Here is a 21,119-nt window from a genome sequence, read left to right as displayed (position 1 = left end):
AGAACTAGGGGATGTTAGCGGCACCGTTGACAGCTTTGTTGAAAAAAGGGCAGTTTAGTTGGGGACCCCAAACCAGCCAAGCTTTTCAGCAGTTAAAAAAAGCAATGACTGTACTCCCATTTTGGCCATGCCTAACTTTGCAGAAACCTTTGTAGCGGAAACAGATGCCTCGGATCTGGGGGTCGGAGCAGCACTTAGTCAAATGGGGAAGCCATTAGCATTTATAAGCAAGGCAATCAGCCCAAAGAAGAAAGGATGGTCCACGTATGCGAAAGAAATGTTAGCCTTTATTAAGGGCCTTCGGCTTTGGAGGCCATATTTGTTGGGTCGATGTTTTCAGATTCTCACAGATCAAAAGAGTCTTCGATTGTTATTGGAGCAGTGGATTATAATCCGAGAACAACAGAAGTGGCTGACAAAGCTCATGGGATATGAGTACAAAATCCTCTATAGACTCGGCAAGCAAAAATCAGCAGCAGATGCACTAAGTCGCAAACCCAATTGGAATGCAATTGAGCCCATCAGTGGGCCAGAGTTGACTGTCTGGGCTAATGTTAGGAAAGGCAGGCTCTTGACTCCTTTGGCCAACAAAAGTTAGCCCAACTCAGCAGCCAACCAGAAGGTGATCCGGAATATCAAGTCAAAAATCGCATCCTTTTCCGTAAGGACTGAGTCTGGCTTCCACTGAACCACTCTATGCAAGAGTCACTGCTGGTGGAGTTCCATGGGAGTAAAGTTGGTGGACATTCGGGTGTACTTCGAACATTCCAAAGATTGCACCAGACTTTCATTTGGATGGGAATGAAGAAGGATGTGCAGGATTTTATGGCAACATGTCTGGTTTGCCAGAGAAACAAAAGCGAAGCTCGGTCTCCAGTAGGGCTACTACAACCGCTCCCTATTCCAACTCAGGTATGGGAGGACATTTCAATGGATTTTGTGGAAGCGCTTCCAAGGTTGGAAGGGAAGGACGTCATACTCGTTGTGGTTGATCGGCTTACCAAATATGCCCATTTTCTGTTACTGTCGCATCCCTTCACTGCCAAACGAGTTGTTGAACTATTCATAAAGCAGATAGCCAAGTTGCTGAACTGTTTATGAGTATTTTTTGGCAAGAGTTCTTTAAACTGCAAGGCTCCAAGCTGAAAATGAGCATGACATACCACCCACAATCTGATAGGCAAACAGAGGTGGTTAGCCGATGTGTCGAGCAATACCTACGATGTTTCTTTAGCCAACATCCGAAGAAATGGAGTAAGTGTCTTGCATAGGCTGAGTATTGGTATAATACCACCTTCCATCAGTCAGCAAGGATGACGCCGTTTTTAGCGCTCTATGGGCGAGCTCCTCCAACAATCATCAACTATCTCACAGGTTCATCGGTTGTAACAAAGGTGGAACGGGAGTTGCAGCAGCGAGATAAGCTGTTGAAACAGCTCAAAAGCAACTTGGAGAAGGCGCAAAATCGAATGAAGCAACAGGCTGATAAACGGCGAAGAGAGGTTGAGTTCAACGAAGGAGACTGGGTATTTTTGAAGCTTCCCCCATATCGTCAGCATTCAATATTCAGAAGAGTGCATCCAAAGTTTGCAAACAAATTCTTTGGGCTATATAAGATTCTACAGCGAGTGGGGACCGTGGCCTACAGGTTGGAACTTTTATCCCATGCAAAAATACATCATGTGTTTCATGTAGCCTTGCTCAAGAAGGTAGTTGGCGAGGGCAACCAGGTGTGTGAAGCTCCACTGCCCATTACAGAGGACGGAGAGATCAAGTATGAACCTCAGGAGATAGTGGAATATCGGTGGATTAAACACGATGTGAATTATTCCACTGAAGCCTTGGTCCGATGGAAGTTTTTACCGGCCGAAGATGCCACTTGGGAAGATATTGATCAGCTGAAGGAGCGGTTTCCGGAGCTGAACCTTGAGGACAAAGTTCCTGCGAAGGGGGGAGGAATAGATAGGCCCCGCAGGACTCAGCGTCTCAACCCCAAATACTTTGGGAGCCATGTGGATCGTAGGGAGATACAAGGGCTGGTTACAACAGTTGGTTACATCGGCTAGGGCGGCTAGAGCGGAAGATGGTGAAGTCATAGCATGAAGAAGAACGTGGTTGCTGGAAAGATGGGGTCTCAGCCGGAAAACGAGGGTGGTTATGTGAAGACGGGTGAATAAGAGGTGGTTATGGATGGGTGATGGGTTGATGGGTGATGGGTTGATGGGTGACGGGTTGATGGGTGACTGGTGTTTATTTTTAAAAGTAGGGAATTGTAGCTAGGAAGGATGGAGAGAAAAATATAGCCTTGTAACTATGGGTTTGCTCCTCCCCCGAAGGAAGCTGGTCTATTATTCAGAACTTTCTTTGTTTAACATCATATTTTTGTTCGTTCTAAATTCTACCAACACTCTGACTATTATTGATTATAGCCCCACCACAAGGTATAAATGTGATATTTTGGCCCACTCCACATAGTATAAGTGCGGTATTCTGGCCCACTTCGTAGGATATAAGTGTGGTATTTTGGCCCACCCACGGGGTATAAGTGTAGTTCTGTTTTTGGCCTAGCCACAGAGTATAAGTGTGGCCATAGTTAAAGGTTGTTGAGTTGAATACGATTTGTTTCGAATCAAATTTATGATTATGTATATAGATATTTGAAAGATATGGATTTATAATAGATTTGTGTTTTGAAATAGAATTGATTAATTATGTTTTTATACTAATTCATCATAATTTGTATTTATATTTTTATTATTATATAAATTGTCTAGTTAAAGTTTTCATTACTTACCAAGCTGTTTAGCGTATTATATTATTTCTTACTATTTTTACAGATCCGAAGAATTAGATCGACTCGGATATTTATCATGAAAAAGTGATTAAAGACAAGATTTTGATATCTATATTTAGATTAAATTTTGTTTTAGATTGATGCAATATTTTAGAATATTAAAGGTTTTATAAAACTTATATTTTTGTTATTTACTTAGAATTTAAACGCTATTATTTAAATTATTTTTGCTGTCTGGCTATGATTGCATGCTTGTGGAAAGAGTTTTCTATGAGTATGCGGTGGTTACTGTGATCTTCGGCTCGCGATCTCAGATCGAAGGTGTGACAGAACAGTAAAAGATTTTTTTTTCCTTTCTATAACCTTCGGCTTGTTTGTTGCTTCACATCGATGACTAGCCGCAGTTGGGCACCTGTGTGACTCCAGGAGGTATGAAGCACGAACGAATGTCGTGTGGAGTGGTGTTAGTTTGTAGTCCCACATCTGGTAGAGAAGAGAGGATAGCTTGGGCGAGCAAATATAAACCAAGGAACCAGGGACAGAGGTGCCTCCATACTTACCTGGACGGGGCAGATGGATGACCAGCCTAGGGCAGCGGCCCTTATCTTGGAGAGAGCACATTCGCGCGGCCCCTACCAAACCTAAATTAAAATATTCTATGCAAATTAATTTATGTTGCCGAATATGATGATAATATTAGGAGGTTAGCGGAAAGTAGCATTCAATGATTCAAGTATAAATTGATCTCACCAGGTTTCTAATGTCATTTTCTACGAATGGATGACATTGCTATAACAAAATAAGACAATCTGGATAGAAAAAAGTGAGTCTATCCTCTCTAATTGGGACCTGGGTCACAACTTTTCATTGGAGGCAAGGTGGTTACTTACCAAGAGTTACACGGGGGTTACGAGAAATGGAAAGCCAATTAATCTTCTACTACATCACCTATGATTATCAACTCTTCCCCCCTTTTTTTTTTGTTTTTTCATATAAATCAGATAGTTCGTACAATTTTAGTAAGACTACATTCAAAAAAATAGAAAAATAGTCTGATAGCTATCCTAGAAAATAGCATCCCTTGACGTAAGGGGAGAGAATAGTCTCATAGCTATTCCAGAAAGTACTACCAGGGCGTTGAGCAATATAAGAAACGACCCAATCAACTAATTTGTTTGCCTCCTAGTGCATAAAGTGATCCAAAAGGCAACACAATCCCCCATCAGTTTACGGATGCCTTGCAGCAACGAATGCCTACCGCCCGCCCGCCCGCCTTGGCAACTCTTCTGTTCGGTTGACTAAATAATTCCATGAATACACTAGCGACCAAAGATAGTAAAAACATATCTGGCCTCATGATCAAAGACATACACTAGAATCAAGAACTGCTTTATTACCTACTTAAGCTTGAGATACCAAGGACATTTCTTCCCTGCCATTCCTAAGGGAAGTTCCCTAGATTGACTATCTTGGGCAGCAATAATCAGGCCTACTTGATGATTACATAGGTATATGGCTTACCTGTCAACATGGAGCCAGCTTTTTTGAATGTGAGTATGCTGGTTTTGGATGGATATGAAACATTCCAATCCATCCTAAGTTCCTTTGGTGGAAGATCTGTCGGGAAAATGACATGTATAAATATAGCTATTTACAAATTTTCAGAACCATAGAATTCTGAACAGCAGTTCCTATTAAACCAGCTAATTGCTTCCAACTTGATTTTTGATTTCAGCAGAACTGTTATTGTTGAAATATAAAAAACAACAGCCCCTATACATATTGTTTGCTAGGCAAGTCAGCCTGATTTATGTGAAGGCTCGAAGGGGTGATGGAAAAAAAATTACACGAGTGAAATGGAACAATACTGGACCCTCTCAGACAAAGCTATATTCAAAAAATTCCCTCACCTGTAACTTTAGAGACTATTGTCGTCCGTATGACATGGCAGGAACACCTCAAAATTATATACTATTATGCCAGCATCCCACATTTCCTTCCAGCAAACATCTATGTACAAAAATACAACACAAATGGAAAAATGGAAGAAAAGATTACTCGATGATAAGCTCAGAAATTGAGGAAAAATATGATGGCAGATTTCACAAAAAAGATCATCTTTCATTTCCTTTTCTTGTTATCTTCTGATCTGATGAGCTGAACAGGGGCTGCTGGTATGCGTGCCCACCACTCCTTTAGTCTCCTCATCAACTTGTCACTGCTCTTTTTCCTCAATGGCATCTCCCTTGAGTATGCCTCAAGGACCACCAATATTATCAGATGCTTAAAAGAAACAATGGCAATCAATGCTGCCACCATGATCAATGCGAATGCAACCTTGTCAGTGGCCTGAAAGTAAAAAATCACAAGGTTAATAAAACATAACTGGTAGAACATAAATACAAAAAGAGTACTCCGTACCCAAAATAATAATAAAAATAAAAGAGTATCATCTGTACATGTAATTTACATCGAGGTATTAGACTTTTCCAGCTGTAGGATAATTGATGGTCTAGGGATGAAGCAAATGGAACAAAAACCAAAGACAAAATAATAATGAGTTTCTAGTTCTTTTTAGCAATGAATGAGAACCAGGTAACAAAGCAATTCTCGAGCTAAATTAACTGTCACATTTGATCTAAAGGTGAAGTTGCATGGGCATTAGGGGAGCAATGGCCCCCTCTTGACCAAGGAAAAATTTTCATAGAGTTCATTAATCTTGGAATTCCCCACCCTTGGGGCCCATAAAAGCTGTCCCCAACCCACCCCAAAGAAAAAAAAAAAAGAAAACAAAAATAACCTACCCCTATGGGAAATTCTTTGTCGGCATCTTGTGATTTCATGCCTTGACTATCTATTGTTGATAAGGGCCAAGATCCTTCCAAAGCAGGCATCTGCATATGTTCAAACCAAAGGGTCTAAAACCCAGTACTGCGTACTCTAATAAAAATAAAAGAGTACCATCTGTCCATGTAATTTACATCGATGTATTAGACTTTTCCAGCCGTAAGATAATTGATGGTCAAGGGATGAAGCAAATGGAACAAAAACCAAAGACAATATAATAATGAGTTTCTAGTCCTTTTTAGCAATGAATGAGAACCTGATAACAAAGCAATTCTCGAGCTAAATTAACTGTCACATTTGATCTAAAGGTGAAGTTGCATGGGCATTAGGGGAGCAATGGACCCCTCTAAACCAGGAAAAATCTTCATAGTTTATAGAGTTCATTAATCTTGGAATTCCCCACCCTTGGGGCCCATAAAAGCTGTGCCCACCACCACCCCGAAGGAAAAAAAAAAGAAAACAAAAATAACCCACCCCAATGGGAAATTCTTTACCGGCATGTTGTAATTTCATGCCTTGACTATCTATTGTTGATAAGGGCCAAGATCCTTCCAAAGCAGGCATCTGTATATGTTCAAACCAAAGGGTCTAAAACCCAGTACCGCGTACTCTGTTTGTCTAGTCCTATGTTGATATGCTACTAGGATGCTACAATCCTAACTCTTGAGATAGTCTGGCATCCCAATACCTTATTGAGATGCCTCTTTTATTTTACTACTTTTAAATTTTTATATTTTTTGTAAATTTGATGGTAGGGTGTATGCTGCCCATATTCGTATTGACACCTCTGGTTAGCAAAATTATTCTAAATTTGATACACTTATTCCAACTTTTTTCATGTTTAATCTAATCATTTGCAATCTTTAAATATTTTTGTTATTATATTAAATTTATGGAAATTGTAAAAATTAAATTTGTTTAGGGGCTTTTGTAAACACCCTCCATGGTTACAAATATATTCTCTGACCTAAATATAAGTCATTTGGTCAGGATAATTCTAAACTGGCTATTGGTTCAGGTGTTCTCAGCACACAAAATTGATCCAATCATGCAAAAATTTTGCACCATGTGCACATTGATAGTGCAAATATGCAACAATTTTTTCCCAAAATTGTCCTATTATTTGATAATTAATCTATTTCTAAAAATAATATAATGTATAATAAGAGATGCATCAAAAACACAAAAATATAGTGTTGCAGGTTGATCCCCATCCTATAACAGTGTTCCAATTTCATGATGAGAAAATTTTGATATGATTTTCCCCTATTTTTCTTATTTTTCAGCCAAACTATTGGCAATGAGAGAGGCCTCCAGTATCAACAAGACTGGATCTCAATAAGGAAATACTAAATATAGGTTAAGCCTCTCTCTCTCTCTCTCTCTCTCTCTCTCTCTCTCTCTCTCTCTCTCTCTCTCTCTCTCTCTCTCTGCGATTATGACTCCTATAGTGATTGAAGCCACAAGAAAAGAAAGAAGCAAGGATGTTCCTTTTTCAACATAGAGGGACATGGTTAGGTCCCAACTGGTACCTACTGAACTGCCACCCAAACCAGTATCCCGCGCCCATCCCAGGACATTATGGTACCTGCAATACTGACCAAATTGAACGAAATTCTTTTTCATTGGAAAAAATCAGTTAAACTGTTAGTGCACAAAAATAGTTGTCCAGACTCCAGAGTATTTTTATAATAAGTCATGTGAAATTAAGTATTACATAGTAAACACATGACAAGTAACAATACAAAAGCTTCAACAGAAGCCAAATAGGATGATCAGGGCATTTAGATAATACAATTACAATATTTACACACAAACTTGGCATTATAAAAAGTGAACATGGAAAAAAGGTAAAGAATTTGGAGGCTAAAATATTATGTATAAGGGTGTACCAACCAGCAGGCCGTGCCAGCGGATACACTGTGCTGATACAGTACATCATACAGCATGTACCGCACTGAGCAGTTGAGCCCCAAACTATAAGACTCTACATCTCAATATTTACATCCGTCGTCATAGTAGCGAAAAATTGGATTCCACAAATAAGATGTGCCATCGAAAATGTTTTAAGGCTAGAAAAAAAGACCGAGCCAGTAAATAAACCACCAAGAAAGAGTATCCTTCAAACTAATAATGAGTCTATGGATCCTTTATATGCTAAAATTGTATGTGTAAAAGTAGATTACAGGATCAAGCATATAGAAAATAAGAAAGTAGATACTAAGAAATGACTCTAGAAGAAAGAACATAATTGAGAACAAGAAAAATGATTATCAAAAGTTAGGTGAGCTAGAAATGAAGAAAGAAAATGTAGATCTCTGAATCAAGAGCAGGAAAAAAGCCCAGTGACATACCAAACAAGGTTCAAGAAGACTCATTCAATAACTAGAAGGGGTATAAGCCGTAGAGATCTGAAGATAGCATCATGACAGGCCAACAGGTATTTAACCAGGGGAATTTAGCACTAGAAGGGACCAAAAACAAGAATTACGATTAATACCCTGAGAAAACATGATGACTACTAATATGGATTGTGGATGCAAAAGAAACCAAAGGTACAAATGCCTGTTAAGTTTTGGTGGTGAATCAAGATCCACTGAAAAGTGAAGTAACTTGGATTAATTTAAACAAGATCAGACTATAGAAACAGACTATGGAAAGAACTAATAAATTTTTGGTGAATAACTCAAAAAGACCTTATCAGAAACTAATCATATGCTAAATAGCCTACATATGAGTTCAGCCAACAAACCTTCTGGAAGACAACCAGAAGAAATTCATTAGATACTAGTGGCGCTCTTGATACTAGGCAAGGAACAGGGCTACGTAAAGATAACAATGACAACTCAATCAGCAGCCAAGATGGATTTCCAAATATCTGTAGATCTGAATTTTTTTTCCAGAGATATTGGAACAATAGTATCAAGACTCTAATACTACAAAATTGAGAAGCAAGTCTCAAAATCAACATAACTTTGACTTAAATCATGGAGTCAAACAATATTTAATCAGAAAAGTCACCATTGATATAGGAAACAACCAAAAAAGGTTGTATGCGTGTCCACATACAAAATGAATATAAAAAGTATAGTCACAAACACAATAAACATACTAAAATTAAGGACTACCAGATTCTACCATGACTTTCAAGTTTCAACAATTCCAACACATGGACCTCAAGTTACAACATGTTTCTACATGTCACCAGAGTGCCAAAAAAAAACAAAAGAACACTTATCATACTTGTGTTTTTATATGCTTACAAATGATTAGGGTAATCGGTGGTAGTGAAATTTCATTGTAGTTTGAAAACCTCTAGCAAGATTCTATAAAGAATGGAAAGACTTAAACCTGCTATTGGGGCTATAGTAATTAAAACAAATGTATACCCCTGAGGGGTATTCTGCTATAACTTATAAATTTGTTTAAGATCCTTCACTAATAAATATGATACACCATAAATTGAGAATGCTGGGTAGCATAATATATCATATCCAGAAACATACTATAAGGTGTTATTTTGGACACTTGGTTGAAGTGCTGAGGAGACAAACCTTCGGGATTGCTGCAAACAAGAGAGATCTTAACTTGAGAAGAATAATATTTCCTGCCTGCATAAGAATTTCAACTTTGGCAATTGCATCTTGCAAAGTCAAAAGTTGCTCAACTGCATTCTTAGTAGGGGGAGATTTGATCTGAAAAGCCCCCAGTGGTTTCCTTTTGCTGCAGTATTTGTGCCAAAGCATAAGAACGGCGAGAGATAAGAAAATGCAAGGCAATATGTACCTGACCCAATCCCTAGAAGTCACAATATTATGTTGTCAAACATAACAGACAAAAATGAAATAATAAGGTATAACATATAGGATAGATGTACTGATCGAGTATAATGGATTGAGGGGCCATATATAATAGCAAAACATTAGTTAAATTAGAAAGGTTCTAAAAACCGGCACTGAAAACTGGCACAATACCAATATGGACACACGGTGCAGGACTGCATCCCATATTGACACACCATGCACCGGTGTCAATTTTCTGCCAGAACGGTACAGACCACTTGTACCGCCTTGTTCCAGCAGTTGTTGAAACCTTGAAAAGAATATTACCTGTAAGCAAGATAAAGAATCAAAACCAAGAAGAATGTTGATCTAAAAGGATCTTCCCATGTGGCTAGAAAGTGAAGCCATTTGCCAGATTCGACAACTGGGTAAAGTAGTTCCTGCAACATGATATACAAGATTCACCTCATCTGGATATAAAACTGGGGAAAAAAGAATCTGTTATATTTTAACCTACTATAATGTTTCATATAATTTAGGAGAAATAGTCAGAAAAATTCAATAGCATAGTGAAGCCACTAACAGCCCAAGATCAACTTATTTGTACTGTACATAAAAAAGACAGTTTTGAAATGAAAACAATATTCCTTCTTGATTCTATCCATCATTTTTTTATACCAGAATACACTTTCATATTGATTGGTAGTTATCCGAATTTCATGCCCACATCAACTATCATGTGCACAGTCTCTCCTTTCCCAATTATATTGGATCGCTTTCATAAAACTCCCAAACAAATTGGACTCTGAATCTTTTTTTTTAATTACACTCTCAATTAGATTGGACTCTGATTAGACTTCGAAACAGTTTGGACTCTATGGCTTGCTCTCTCTTTGCTTTTCGCTCAGACATGTATTGCACACGCCAAATTGCTACTACCACAAATATATTATGAGTTCAGTGTATAACATACATAGATAATACAACTATATACAATGTGCACATCTAATTGCTCGTAAAAACCCAAGATGTACTCACAAGGAAATATATGTATGAAGTGGAGAGATTGAGGATATAGTTAATTGATTAGAGTTGGGTGGATAAAGTGGAAAGGTGCCTCTTTGGTGTATGTGGTTGAAACATACCTTAGCAACTTAAAGGAAAATTTAATAGAACAATAAGGCCTGCATTGCTGGTATGATGGCTGATTTATTGATTCTAAAGTCTCCCTCCGCCAATGTAAATATTAATTGAATGAACCATCCGATTGGAGCTGAACTTAGTGTTTTTAGTTTGGACCTGGTCTTGTTTTTGCTTGTCGAGTTTTTTCTAAGTCATATTCGAAGTTAGAGAGCCTACGATTTACAGAGTATAATGGCTTTCGTATTCCTATTGAAAGGATCATTATAATGTAATATGGGGTTGAGTTTCCTTTAGACAAACAGAAATTTGTTCAATAAAGCAACTTGCTGAAATTATTATTAATATGTTATTGATTCCGATATCCATCAATTGGGGTGTTGACTGATGATTTTCCATTAAACTAATCTTAGCAGTTGCTATTCCACCAAAGATCATCCTAAGACTAGGGAGGTGACTCCCAGTTCATCAAGAGCGGAGCAGTTTGTTTTTTTAAATATATCTCATATTATCTAGGAAAATTATTTCTCAATGTTTTTTTCAAGATCATCTTTCATAGAAGATATTACTCATCTTCAAGATATGTTGCAATTAATGAGATATGCTCTTGTGAAAGAAGTTACATGCTGGAGTATAGAGTACTTCTACTATATTCTAACCATACTATTTTAGATTGTTTTTACCGATAAACACATTATAAGCATCTAAACCATGAACCATGGTCGGCAAAACCATCCCGAGCTATACAGGCAGCGGATCGAGACGGTTCCGTCATCGAAACCGAGACCCCATCCCCAAAGGGGGAGAAAAAGGAAAAAGAGAGAGAAAGACAGAGGAGAGAGGGAGAGAGAGAGAGGAAGGAAGAGAGAGGCTGGCCGGCGGAGGCCGGGGAGCCTCCGTGAGGAGGAGGCGGAGACCGGGGAGACGCGGACGCAGGGCTCCGCTCCGGTCCACTGTTTTGCTTGAAACAAGGGCCCGTTTATTTTTGCGGATTTTAAGTTGAGTTGACAAACCCATTGCCAACTTTACTTAAGTTTTTTTATTTAAAAAGAGCCCCGACAATGGATTTGCCGTCTTCAACTTAAAATTGGCAAAAATAAATGGAGCCCTCTACGGGCCCTGTTTCAAACGAAATAGGGGATTAGAGACGGAGCCCTGCCTCCGCGTCCCCCAGCCTCCGCCTCCTCCATACGGAGGCTCTCCGGCCTCCACCGGCCAACCTCTCTCTTCCTTCCTCTCCCTCTCCATCCCTCTCCCACTCTCTCTTTTTCTCTCTCCCATTCTCCCTCTCCCCTGCCTCTACTGTGTTAGTACTGAGCCGGCACGGCACAACGCGAGGCCGTACCGTCGGACAATCAGTACGGAGCCCAGTACCAGCACAACGACGTTGCCATGAATTTAATTCCACTAAAATTTGTTAGTGCCTTAAAGTCTAGTTGGTTGCAAGTAAAATATTTGTTTTTCTTAAAATACAAGTCTATTATCTGCTTCGTTTGGTAGAAAATAAAAAACCAACAAAAGATTTTTTATATTATCTGAGCCAAGGTTCATCGTGTAGGTACCGGACCCCATACCAGTGTCACACTAACACAGTGTTGATACGGTACGGTACGGTACGGAGTTTTTTTTAGCGTAGCAAGTATTGGTACGTCATCCGTACCCAGTACCGTTACCGAACCGGTACGGTACAGTTTGCCCCGTACCACCCGGTTCAAGCCGGTACGGCATCCCTTGATCTAAACTTTTGGACTTTTTATTTTTATCAAGAACATCAGGAAGACAATAATTGAACTCAGAAGCCCTCTTGGAAAAGTAAAATCAGGGTCATGTAATTGCTCCTAGTTATACTGCAGTCAACCAATGTCTGTTTCCTTTAAGAACATTGTCCTTCTACTTCATTTTTACCAAAACATGGATAATAACCTAAAATTCCAGCAACCATAGATTTAGTCCCTTTCCTAAAACCTAATAGGTCCTCTTCCATAGCTTTCTTATATCAATAATACAACTACAAGTAAAACTTGGGATGAGTTTAGGCCATGCTGCTTTTCAGATATATTATTTTTTAGAGAGAAATTGCATTTTAAAAATGCCTTGGTTCGCTCGATCATAGATTCATTAATTTGTCAATTTCCATGCATTTTTGTAGCAATTCAATACTTTAACCTCCGGAATCATGTTTGGTGCAGAAAACGAAGAAAAAATCCTATTATTTTCAAGCATTTTTTAATTCTAGATTAGTTAAACTAATTGCAACAAATAATTGGTGAGTGTCGAGTTCTCTTTTGGGTTAAAAGGATCATATCAGCTTAAATGATGTAAGTTCATGTGGCAACTCAAAAAAAAATAGCATAGACCCGTACCATGTATCCAAGAGTGAATGTATAATATGATTAACAAACTCTGAAACAATGTCCCATGGCAACATTTAGGAATTAGACATGCAAAATTTGTAATTGTGAACTAAACTTTGTAACATAAAGCCTTTACCCAACCATGGGGACAGTTAAAAGTTAGCTTATCTTACACAAGTCATCACAAGGGATCAAAAAGAAAAAGCTGATAAACTGATAATATCTAACTTCCAAGCTAATTCATGGAAAAATGCAACGAAGGCAACACAAATCCACAATCAGGAAAAAATCTATATATCCACTTTCTCTACTGTTCAACAAAATAATACCAATATACTAGTCTATCTCTAACATGTTACAAAGTAATTCAAAGTAATCATAAGTTTCTTTCTTGCCATAATAAGAATTCTGCTTATGCAATAAATACTCAAAAACCCAGCTGCTAAAGCAAATTTATCTCATGCTCCTATCAACATATAAAGATTATAGTGAACACATTTAGTTTGACTGACTCATGTGATATAAAACTCCATGTGCATCAGGAACTAATAAAAATCTAGTCCCTCACATGTAACGTGGGCTTGCATTCTTAGATAAGTTATAGTAGTATGTGCAGTCTTCCTCCAACATGTTCAACAGTAAGTCAAAACCATCATAAGGTTATTTCCTCTCCATGATAAAAATTTACTAAAGAAATGAATATTCAAAATAGCTAGCTGCTAATTGCAAAATATATATTTCTCTCTGTCAAGATAGAAGATTACAGTTCCATATATTTAGACCAACAGATGATTACTACAGAAGATTCCCAATACATCAAAAATGAATTAAAATCTATCATGAATTGACCTTCCTCTGGTTCAAAGTGAGCTTATTTTCACCAAAAATAAGTATCTCCCCTTTCCTTTCATAGAAACAGCAAGAAAGATCATAAATTCTACATTGAAGCAAGAAATATAAAACAACCTATTGCAAGGGAGGAAACCATCGAAAAACATTCTTACAACTCAAAATCTTACTTTTGTATCAGTAATTCTTTTTACCATCTAGAACAATGACTGTGAAAGTTGACTTTAGACAGCGCAATTTGTTGGTCCCGATTTTCTTGATATGGTAAAGTTGTGAAATATAAAATAGTAAGCATATCTGCTACATCTAAGATATGGGTTTGAAGGCACATTTTATTATTCTACTCAAAACTTATGTTGAAAATTTTCCAACCTCCAAGTTCAGTCATTCCTTTTTCAACGCAGAAACTGAAACAGAAAACATAACACTCTGGTTATATAATACCTGCATCACAGCTATGTTTCTATCAATCCCTTCCACTTTCACCTGATCCACTGTTGCACATGCTGCCTCAGCTCTTTCAGAGTAACAAAACGACTCTTTTACAGCCATCTCTAAAGGACTTGTTGCACCAATGCAGACATTGGCAACAAGGAAATCTCTTTCGTTAATCATATAATTCCTTTTCAGTAACCCCATTTTAGAAAGTGTATATGATGAAGATGGTAAAGGAAGAGCCCGCAACTTTTTATCAGATGAAGAATCACTAGCAAAATGGCTCTGGCATCCAGTATGCAGCAGTTCCAGGTGATTATATAGAGCATCCAAGATAATGTCACCTTTTGGTAATTTTTCAGCTAAGTTAAAAGCAAGTGTCATCTTAAAGTGATGGGGAGTAATATGGAAACCTTCTTTCACAGCACGGTATCTGAAGATGCCTAAAGCGGCCATTGAAAGAACTTCTCCCTGTTGAATTTCTTCAAGATTGAACTTTCTGATGAATCTATGCACCTGTAAGACTTCTTGAATTATTGCCAACCAGTAATCTCTGCGTGAATGACCTTTAAATTCAGGAAACTCAAAATAAACAGGCTCTGCTCTGCAATAGAGTGCATGCAAATTTTGTTTCCAATTAGCATAAGTTAAATGAATCCGATGTCAGAATAAAAAATCAATGTAAATGAAGAACCTACAGAGAGGTTGACTTATACATCACAGCCTTATCAAAGAGGCGAGCACCCAATGGTCCAGTCAATTCACGCTTTACAACCTGCTTTAAATCTGCTGCTAAATCATATCTGAGAGCTTTGTCATACGAACCCACTCCTAAGGACTCAAAGTAAAGAGCATGGGTGGTAATGGTCAACCGTCCTGCCAAAATTAAAAAGAAAAAAATAAAGAAAGAAAGAATGTTCCTAACAGGCTTTTGGAAACGAATATAGTTGTCAGAACAAAGAAAATGAAAAGGGAAGTCACTTAACCTGGCCATGCAGATATTCCTACGTGTTGCAGAACAGATTGAGTGGGCATAACACCATCAACATCTAAGATCATTTCTCCATCAGAAAGGTGAAGGCTTGAAGCAAGTGGCGACCATATTATGCATTTTGCAGATTTGAGCACCCTATGATAAAAGCATACATGTTGGAGGTTATGTGCCAGAGCCTCAAAGTCCTGACATCGATATTCTATCTTTTTTTTTTAAAAAAAAAAAAGGAAAGAGAAAGAAAGTGTTCCCATGCCTTTTGCAGCAGTTCAGGGAACAAAAAGGTACTGAAAGAAAGACCAATCACAAGCAAACTTTATACTCCTTATAACTGGTATATACACATTTACATATAAAAACAAAATCTCAAAGATTGCATAAGAATGGTAATGCTGACAATAAATGAATGAATATTCATAAAGGACCAACTTTTATGGCATCAGTTCTGGTGATTGTTTTTTTCTTAACATAATCATTAGAAACCCATGTATATAAAAACAAAATCTCAAAAATTGCATAAGAATGGTAATGCTGACAATAACTGAATAAATATTCATAAAGTACCAACTTTTATGGCATCAGTTCTGGTGATTGTTTTTTTCTTAACATAATCATTAGAAACCCATGTGGCACCGGCTCCCAATGATGTATCCTGGACTACTGGGAGTTGCAAAGTTAGATAAGGCTAAGAATGAGAGAGGTTGAAGGGATCTAGGAGGCTGTTGATCCTCCAAGCACTATATTTTTCCATGATCCTAGATACCAGAATCCCTCTAGAGAGTTCATTTCCAGTATTCCAAAATTCTCAAGATTCGGGGATCACAACCTCCTCTTAGTCCCTCTGACTTCTTCATCCATCCACCACCTCTCTTCTTCATCCCTTCCTGCCTGATGTGGAGATATCAGACACACCTGGTGTTTGGACATCATGTGTGCACAGATTCTTAAACAAAATATCCAGGAAGACATGGAAAAAGAAAACGAAAAAGAAAAGTGAAGGATATCAAAACACTTGCCACATAAAAAAGATGCCAAGACATGATTGCCTTAATGGGCAAATTTTACTTCTGAAACAAGACCTTGGCCAAGATCTTGATATCAACTCATAAAGATTTAATGTCAGGTTGACTACATCTCGAAAAAAAGTGGTCCAAAAGTTTGTTTTGCTTACACAGGTTCTAACAGTAATTAGTAGCATACCTATTCCAGACTCTCGTGATTGAAAAGCTTCTAGATTTCCCAAAACCAAGTACAACAATGTTCAACTCCTTTTCATCAACGATGTTCAGAAAAACAAGAAAAAAAGAAACAAATCAAAGGTATTAAACCTGAATTATTCATAACTGCCTCTGTAAAAAATCTCAAAACATCACTGAGCAGTTTCCTGCATGTGCTAAGATTAGATGTTCTAAAAAGATATAATCTGATAAAGGAATGAAGGTTACTCCATGGCACACAAACTCGGTTCTCATGTAACTGAATCCTCATAGGTTTTAGCAGCCACTTGTAATGGACAAAACCTCACCCAAACTAGAAAAGAAACAGATCTACAAGTTAGTTAAACTCTTCCTATTTTCTACATAGCATGCAAGCACAGAGCATCTTTACAAGCTGAAAGAGTAAGTTGAAGAATATGACAAGATGCACATCTCTCTTTTGGTTCTATATACCAATTTTCTGGCAATATTATCTTCTTTTTCACCTAATTCTCCATGCAAATGTTGAAATGTTGACCTAGAGTCCCATTTTAGTCCAACAAGCTCGAGATTATAGTAAGAACAGCTTTATTGAGAATTTGAGATGATTGTAAAAATGCTTGCTTGCAGCCAACCATGTTACTTTGAAATGTCAAATTATGAGATGACCTCAGAAAAAGAGAAAAGGCATCAGTATATTTTCAAGAATCTAGCTTTCTTTTCAAAAATGATATTTTGCTCCTGTCGATGAAGAAATTCAAGTGTTTTATAGGTGACATCACAAAACACTGAGCACTGATGAACACATTGCTTACTCTTTTATAAAGCATACATGCAAAATATGAAGGACTCCTAAACCTTAATAGCAGGTACGAAATTGAAAGGATATGATCATTTCACAACATATTCAGAAATGGAACTTTAGTAGTGGGTAAACACATGCAAAAGAATAGATGAGTTTGGAATAGAGTCCTTGAATCAGGAAATCAGATCATACTTGTCTAGGCTTTTGAGGTACTTGTCATAGATGAGAAAATGGAGCTGACCACTTGATGAGATTGTAAGTGCATCACAGAGGTTGTGAACAGTGATCAAATCAGCTATTGCAGGACAAGCAGAAGCTATTCGGGCAAAAGCTTCTAGTCCAACAGTTTTCTTGTCATCGACCTGGACAACCAATGAAAATGATAGAATTGACACCTATGCATAACTAAAATGTGACACAGTAATTACAATAAATGAATCAGTACAAAAAAAACTAACCTGAACAGCTATGCATGTAGAATTTGTATAAAAGAGCGATGCCCCATCCTCATCCTCAACTTCTAAATGGTTACAAGAAGTGGTTCCCTAATGCAACAAATATGTGCCACAATAAGGTCCAAAACAAAAGTAAAATTCTCATGACCTTGAATCTATATAATAAAAGACCAGGGTGAAATCTAGGAAGTAGTATGGGCGATATAATTTCATTAGCAAATAGTAACATGATTTTTTTATGGAACATCAAATTAAAATCTACATGGAAAAAGGGCATTAAATAATATCAGAACTTCTTACAAATATCCACTTCTAAAAATTGTAGGTGTCTCACTTTTGATAAAGATTTATTTCCTTCACCAGGGGCTTCCCAAGCAAGCATCATGTCATATGTTAAGCGATGAAAATCTTTATCAGCCAAATATTCTGGACGATCAGTCAACACTTGAAGAGCTTTATAACAGCAGTACTCTAATAAATGTCTTGCATACACGGTGGGTTGCTTGACCTCAGCAGGCAACTCAGTCTCAAAACACTGCTGCAACTTCTCTGTTGAGAGGAGAAGAATCCTGTAAACCAAACAATTACTAACTCCTGGTCGCATCAAGCATTTTAAAAGTGATAGAAGTGGGACAAGAAAAGTAATAGGATTTGATACATCCACAATCCACAGAATAAACAATACTGAAAAGTGTGGAGAAAAACATCCATAAGAATTGGTGTCTAAAACTCAGTAATCGAATATCTTGTTTGTGGGTTCAAAGGATTCAACTCCCAGAAGTTAGACCATTGTTTTGCAAGGGGACATATGATTCCAGTGACAAACATGAGAATTTGCACCACCTACCATAGAATTTGGGAGATAATGAAACTAAACACTTAAGATAACATATATATCCAACAGGTTTAAAGACGTGGTCGGTACTGATCTATCCTAAATGTCCCAGATCAGGCCAGGACAGACCTATGAGCGATCAAATATTGGGACAGGTCCAAGACTCTGATACTTATAAGACCAGGTAATCCCAGATGGTATTGGCTGGCATAGATTGCCTTGGTGAACAGGACCAGCCGGTACCAGGTAGGACGAGACTTCAGGCATTCCACATTTGGAGCCTCTACTTGAGCTTTTAGCCTTAAGAGGACTTCAGCCTTCTGCACGGGCTCCCATCTCCTGCAGTGAGTCTTAGCCCCAAGTAAACACCTTGTACTAGTACATCTCTAACACAAAACATAGCAGAGGAATGAATAAGGGAGGAAGAAGGGGAGAGAGCACAAGTCATGGGCACCATAATCCCAATATTGAATTGATGCCATTACCAATATTAGCACCATAAATCCTCTCATCGCCACAAAGTGCCTACTTTAATCCTAAATTATGACAAACAAATCTAAAGGACTTCTAAACAATCATTAAAAAGAATAAACTACCGAAATAACAGAGAAAATTTTTAAAAAATAAAAATAAAAAATCAGTGTCCCGGTGAATTACTGGGATTCCAACCCATCCCAAGCGTAGGAACTATACTGAGACCCAGTCCTAGACCAATATTTGGTCTTGGGTCAGGATTTAAAACCTTGGTGCAACAAATTCCTCGACGATTTCTCATTTCACGTTTGAATTCATGAAATCATAACCTATTTGAAACTTTCACTACCTCTTTAAAAGGAAGCTAAAAATAAGGATGCCACAGTAAGCAAGGAAAATAGCGACAAATAGTGGCCAGATAATAGTGATTTCACAGTTGATTATAGTCTGTCTGATCAATTTAAAAGAGACAAAATATAGAATGCTAATAAGGAAATTAGAATTATAAAACCCCTAACATGGACTCTAAGTTGATGTTGGAGGTTAGTGTTTGATGGTGCAACATAGCTGAACTAGGGAAAAAGCTTAGCCATTATTGAAAAGTTATAAAATCTAAGTAGAAACTAAAATTGGTCTGACATATCCTGAATTTATAAATTTTGTAACATGTTGATCATAAGTATGGGATGTGAGTGGATAAGCTTTAAAAGCCACCATAAAGAAGCCTTAGCCCCTGAACAGACATTCGGTTGGATTGTTAAAAGTCAACAAGCTATTCATTAATGTCTTTGTAATACAGGCATTCAAGTGTCACGCACCTTGTCATAACATTATATAGAATTGGTCCTAATCTAGGTATTCTAACTTTGGAGAGATTTACTTTCCACTATTTTTTTAATTTCAGATTTCTATTTTAATCCTAGGGGTCAAATCTTCACTATTTTGTGATTAGTATTGTTTTAGTAGTTCTCTTTAGAGTAAGCCTGCTCAACACGTTCAGAGGGAAGTTAGGAGAGAAGGGTTTGGGGGAAATGGAGTCCCGTTCTCTGGCTTGTGAGGAAGGTGGATACCTATGAGTCTGCGGCAAGCTCTCTAATAGTTTGGGGTCTTATTTTTAACGAGATCCTGAGTCATATATTAACCAGGATTCTACAAGTCCTACTTATAGACACCCTACTTTTGGCACCTCACTGAGAACTCAGAAGTGTCCATACATGACATGCTCCAGCATTATCAAATATGAACCCCCAAAAAGGCCACGCACAATCAATGGGTATTCATGCATGCCTTACACACCCTGACTAAAACAGTCTTGCATGGCACCCATGCTTACATTTCAAAATTTGGCCAAATTTGTCTCTGATAAACCATATAAATTTGGATCCGTACCAGAGCAATCTAAGATACTTAGCGCACTCGAGAAAACTAAACATGAGTAATTTAAAGAGGCCTTCATCAGCCTAAAAAACCAGCAGTTTACTACCTACAAATACGAGTCCGACAATTGACCTACCTATCTTATATATACTTGACGATGCATATCATTTGATCTTAGGATGTCATATTCCCATTTCAAGATGCACAATAAAGAGAATCGCATTAAGTATACTTGACAATTATTCCAGAAGGAAATGATGCTAACAGAGTAAATAGATTATAAAGATATGCCAGATAGCGATTCGTGAGCAACAAAACAAGATGAGGTCGAGATCAAGAAAGTAGCAATATATACCTGGAGCAGCGAGAGACGACGGAGTTTGCGATGGGGGAGAGCTGGGGAATGGGGGCGGGGTCGTCCTCCGCGACCTTCCTCCGCCCGCTGCCGCCGCTGAAGAGGGATTTGAGGGAGCTATCCCGCATAAAGCTCTCCAGTATCCCTCTCCCGCTTCCGCTCGCCATGTCCCCAATCCCCGCGCCGGTCGTTTCAGAGATCGGCGACTCTTGACTCCGGCGCCGCGCGTCTCAGGCCCACACAAGCGCTATATTCCTCTCCTCCATGAGCCCTGCAGTGTAATAATACACGTGGGCCGACGCAAAATCCTAGCGTCAGAGTCACGTCGGTTGGTTTATTTGTTAAGTTTTTTTTTTTTTTTTTTTTTTTTGGTAACCTGGGTGGTGTTAGGTATGATGTACTCACACGGAGGGTCGGATTGGAATTTAGA

At 38.1% G+C, this 21,119-nt stretch overlaps 2 protein-coding genes across 7 annotated transcripts; one reads left to right on the top strand and one right to left on the bottom strand.

Annotated features, from left to right (window-relative positions):
- Nucleotides 1–1,313: 1,313 nt before the first annotated feature.
- Nucleotides 1,314–2,066, top strand: LOC149767890 (uncharacterized). The gene has a single exon (XM_089929370.1). It carries the CDS (start codon nt 1,314–1,316, stop codon nt 2,064–2,066), a length of 753 nt encoding a protein of 250 aa, XP_089785496.1.
- Nucleotides 2,067–4,501: 2,435 nt separating this feature from the next.
- On the bottom strand, nt 4,502–21,005 carry LOC103699222 (uncharacterized). 6 transcript variants are annotated; one of them, XM_039122159.3, is made up of 10 exons: nt 20,690–21,005; nt 17,983–18,217; nt 17,652–17,738; nt 17,386–17,555; nt 15,188–15,330; nt 14,900–15,077; nt 14,211–14,805; nt 9,751–9,863; nt 9,196–9,439; nt 4,502–5,143 (listed from the first exon to the last, which is right to left on the bottom strand). In XM_039122159.3, the coding sequence occupies exons 1-10, from the start codon at nt 20,854–20,856 to the stop codon at nt 4,916–4,918; spliced, it is 2,160 nt and encodes a 719-aa protein (XP_038978087.3). In that variant the 5' UTR covers nt 20,857–21,005; the 3' UTR covers nt 4,502–4,915. The 6 variants fall into 6 exon arrangements, with proteins under 6 accessions (XP_038978087.3, XP_038978088.3, XP_088573885.2 ...); XM_039122160.3 differs by having other exon boundaries at nt 9,196–9,364; nt 20,690–20,999; XM_088717759.2 differs by having other exon boundaries at nt 14,918–15,077; nt 20,690–20,993.
- Between the last annotated feature and the right edge of the window lie 114 nt (nt 21,006–21,119).

The sequence above is a fragment of the Phoenix dactylifera genome, chromosome 3 (assembly GCF_051530095.1).
Source record: "Phoenix dactylifera cultivar Ajwa chromosome 3, Ajwa_hap1_PhDact_Kaust_v1.1, whole genome shotgun sequence".
Lineage (NCBI taxonomy): Eukaryota > Viridiplantae > Streptophyta > Magnoliopsida > Arecales > Arecaceae > Phoenix > Phoenix dactylifera.
This window is presented reverse-complemented; position numbering and strand designations above follow the sequence as displayed.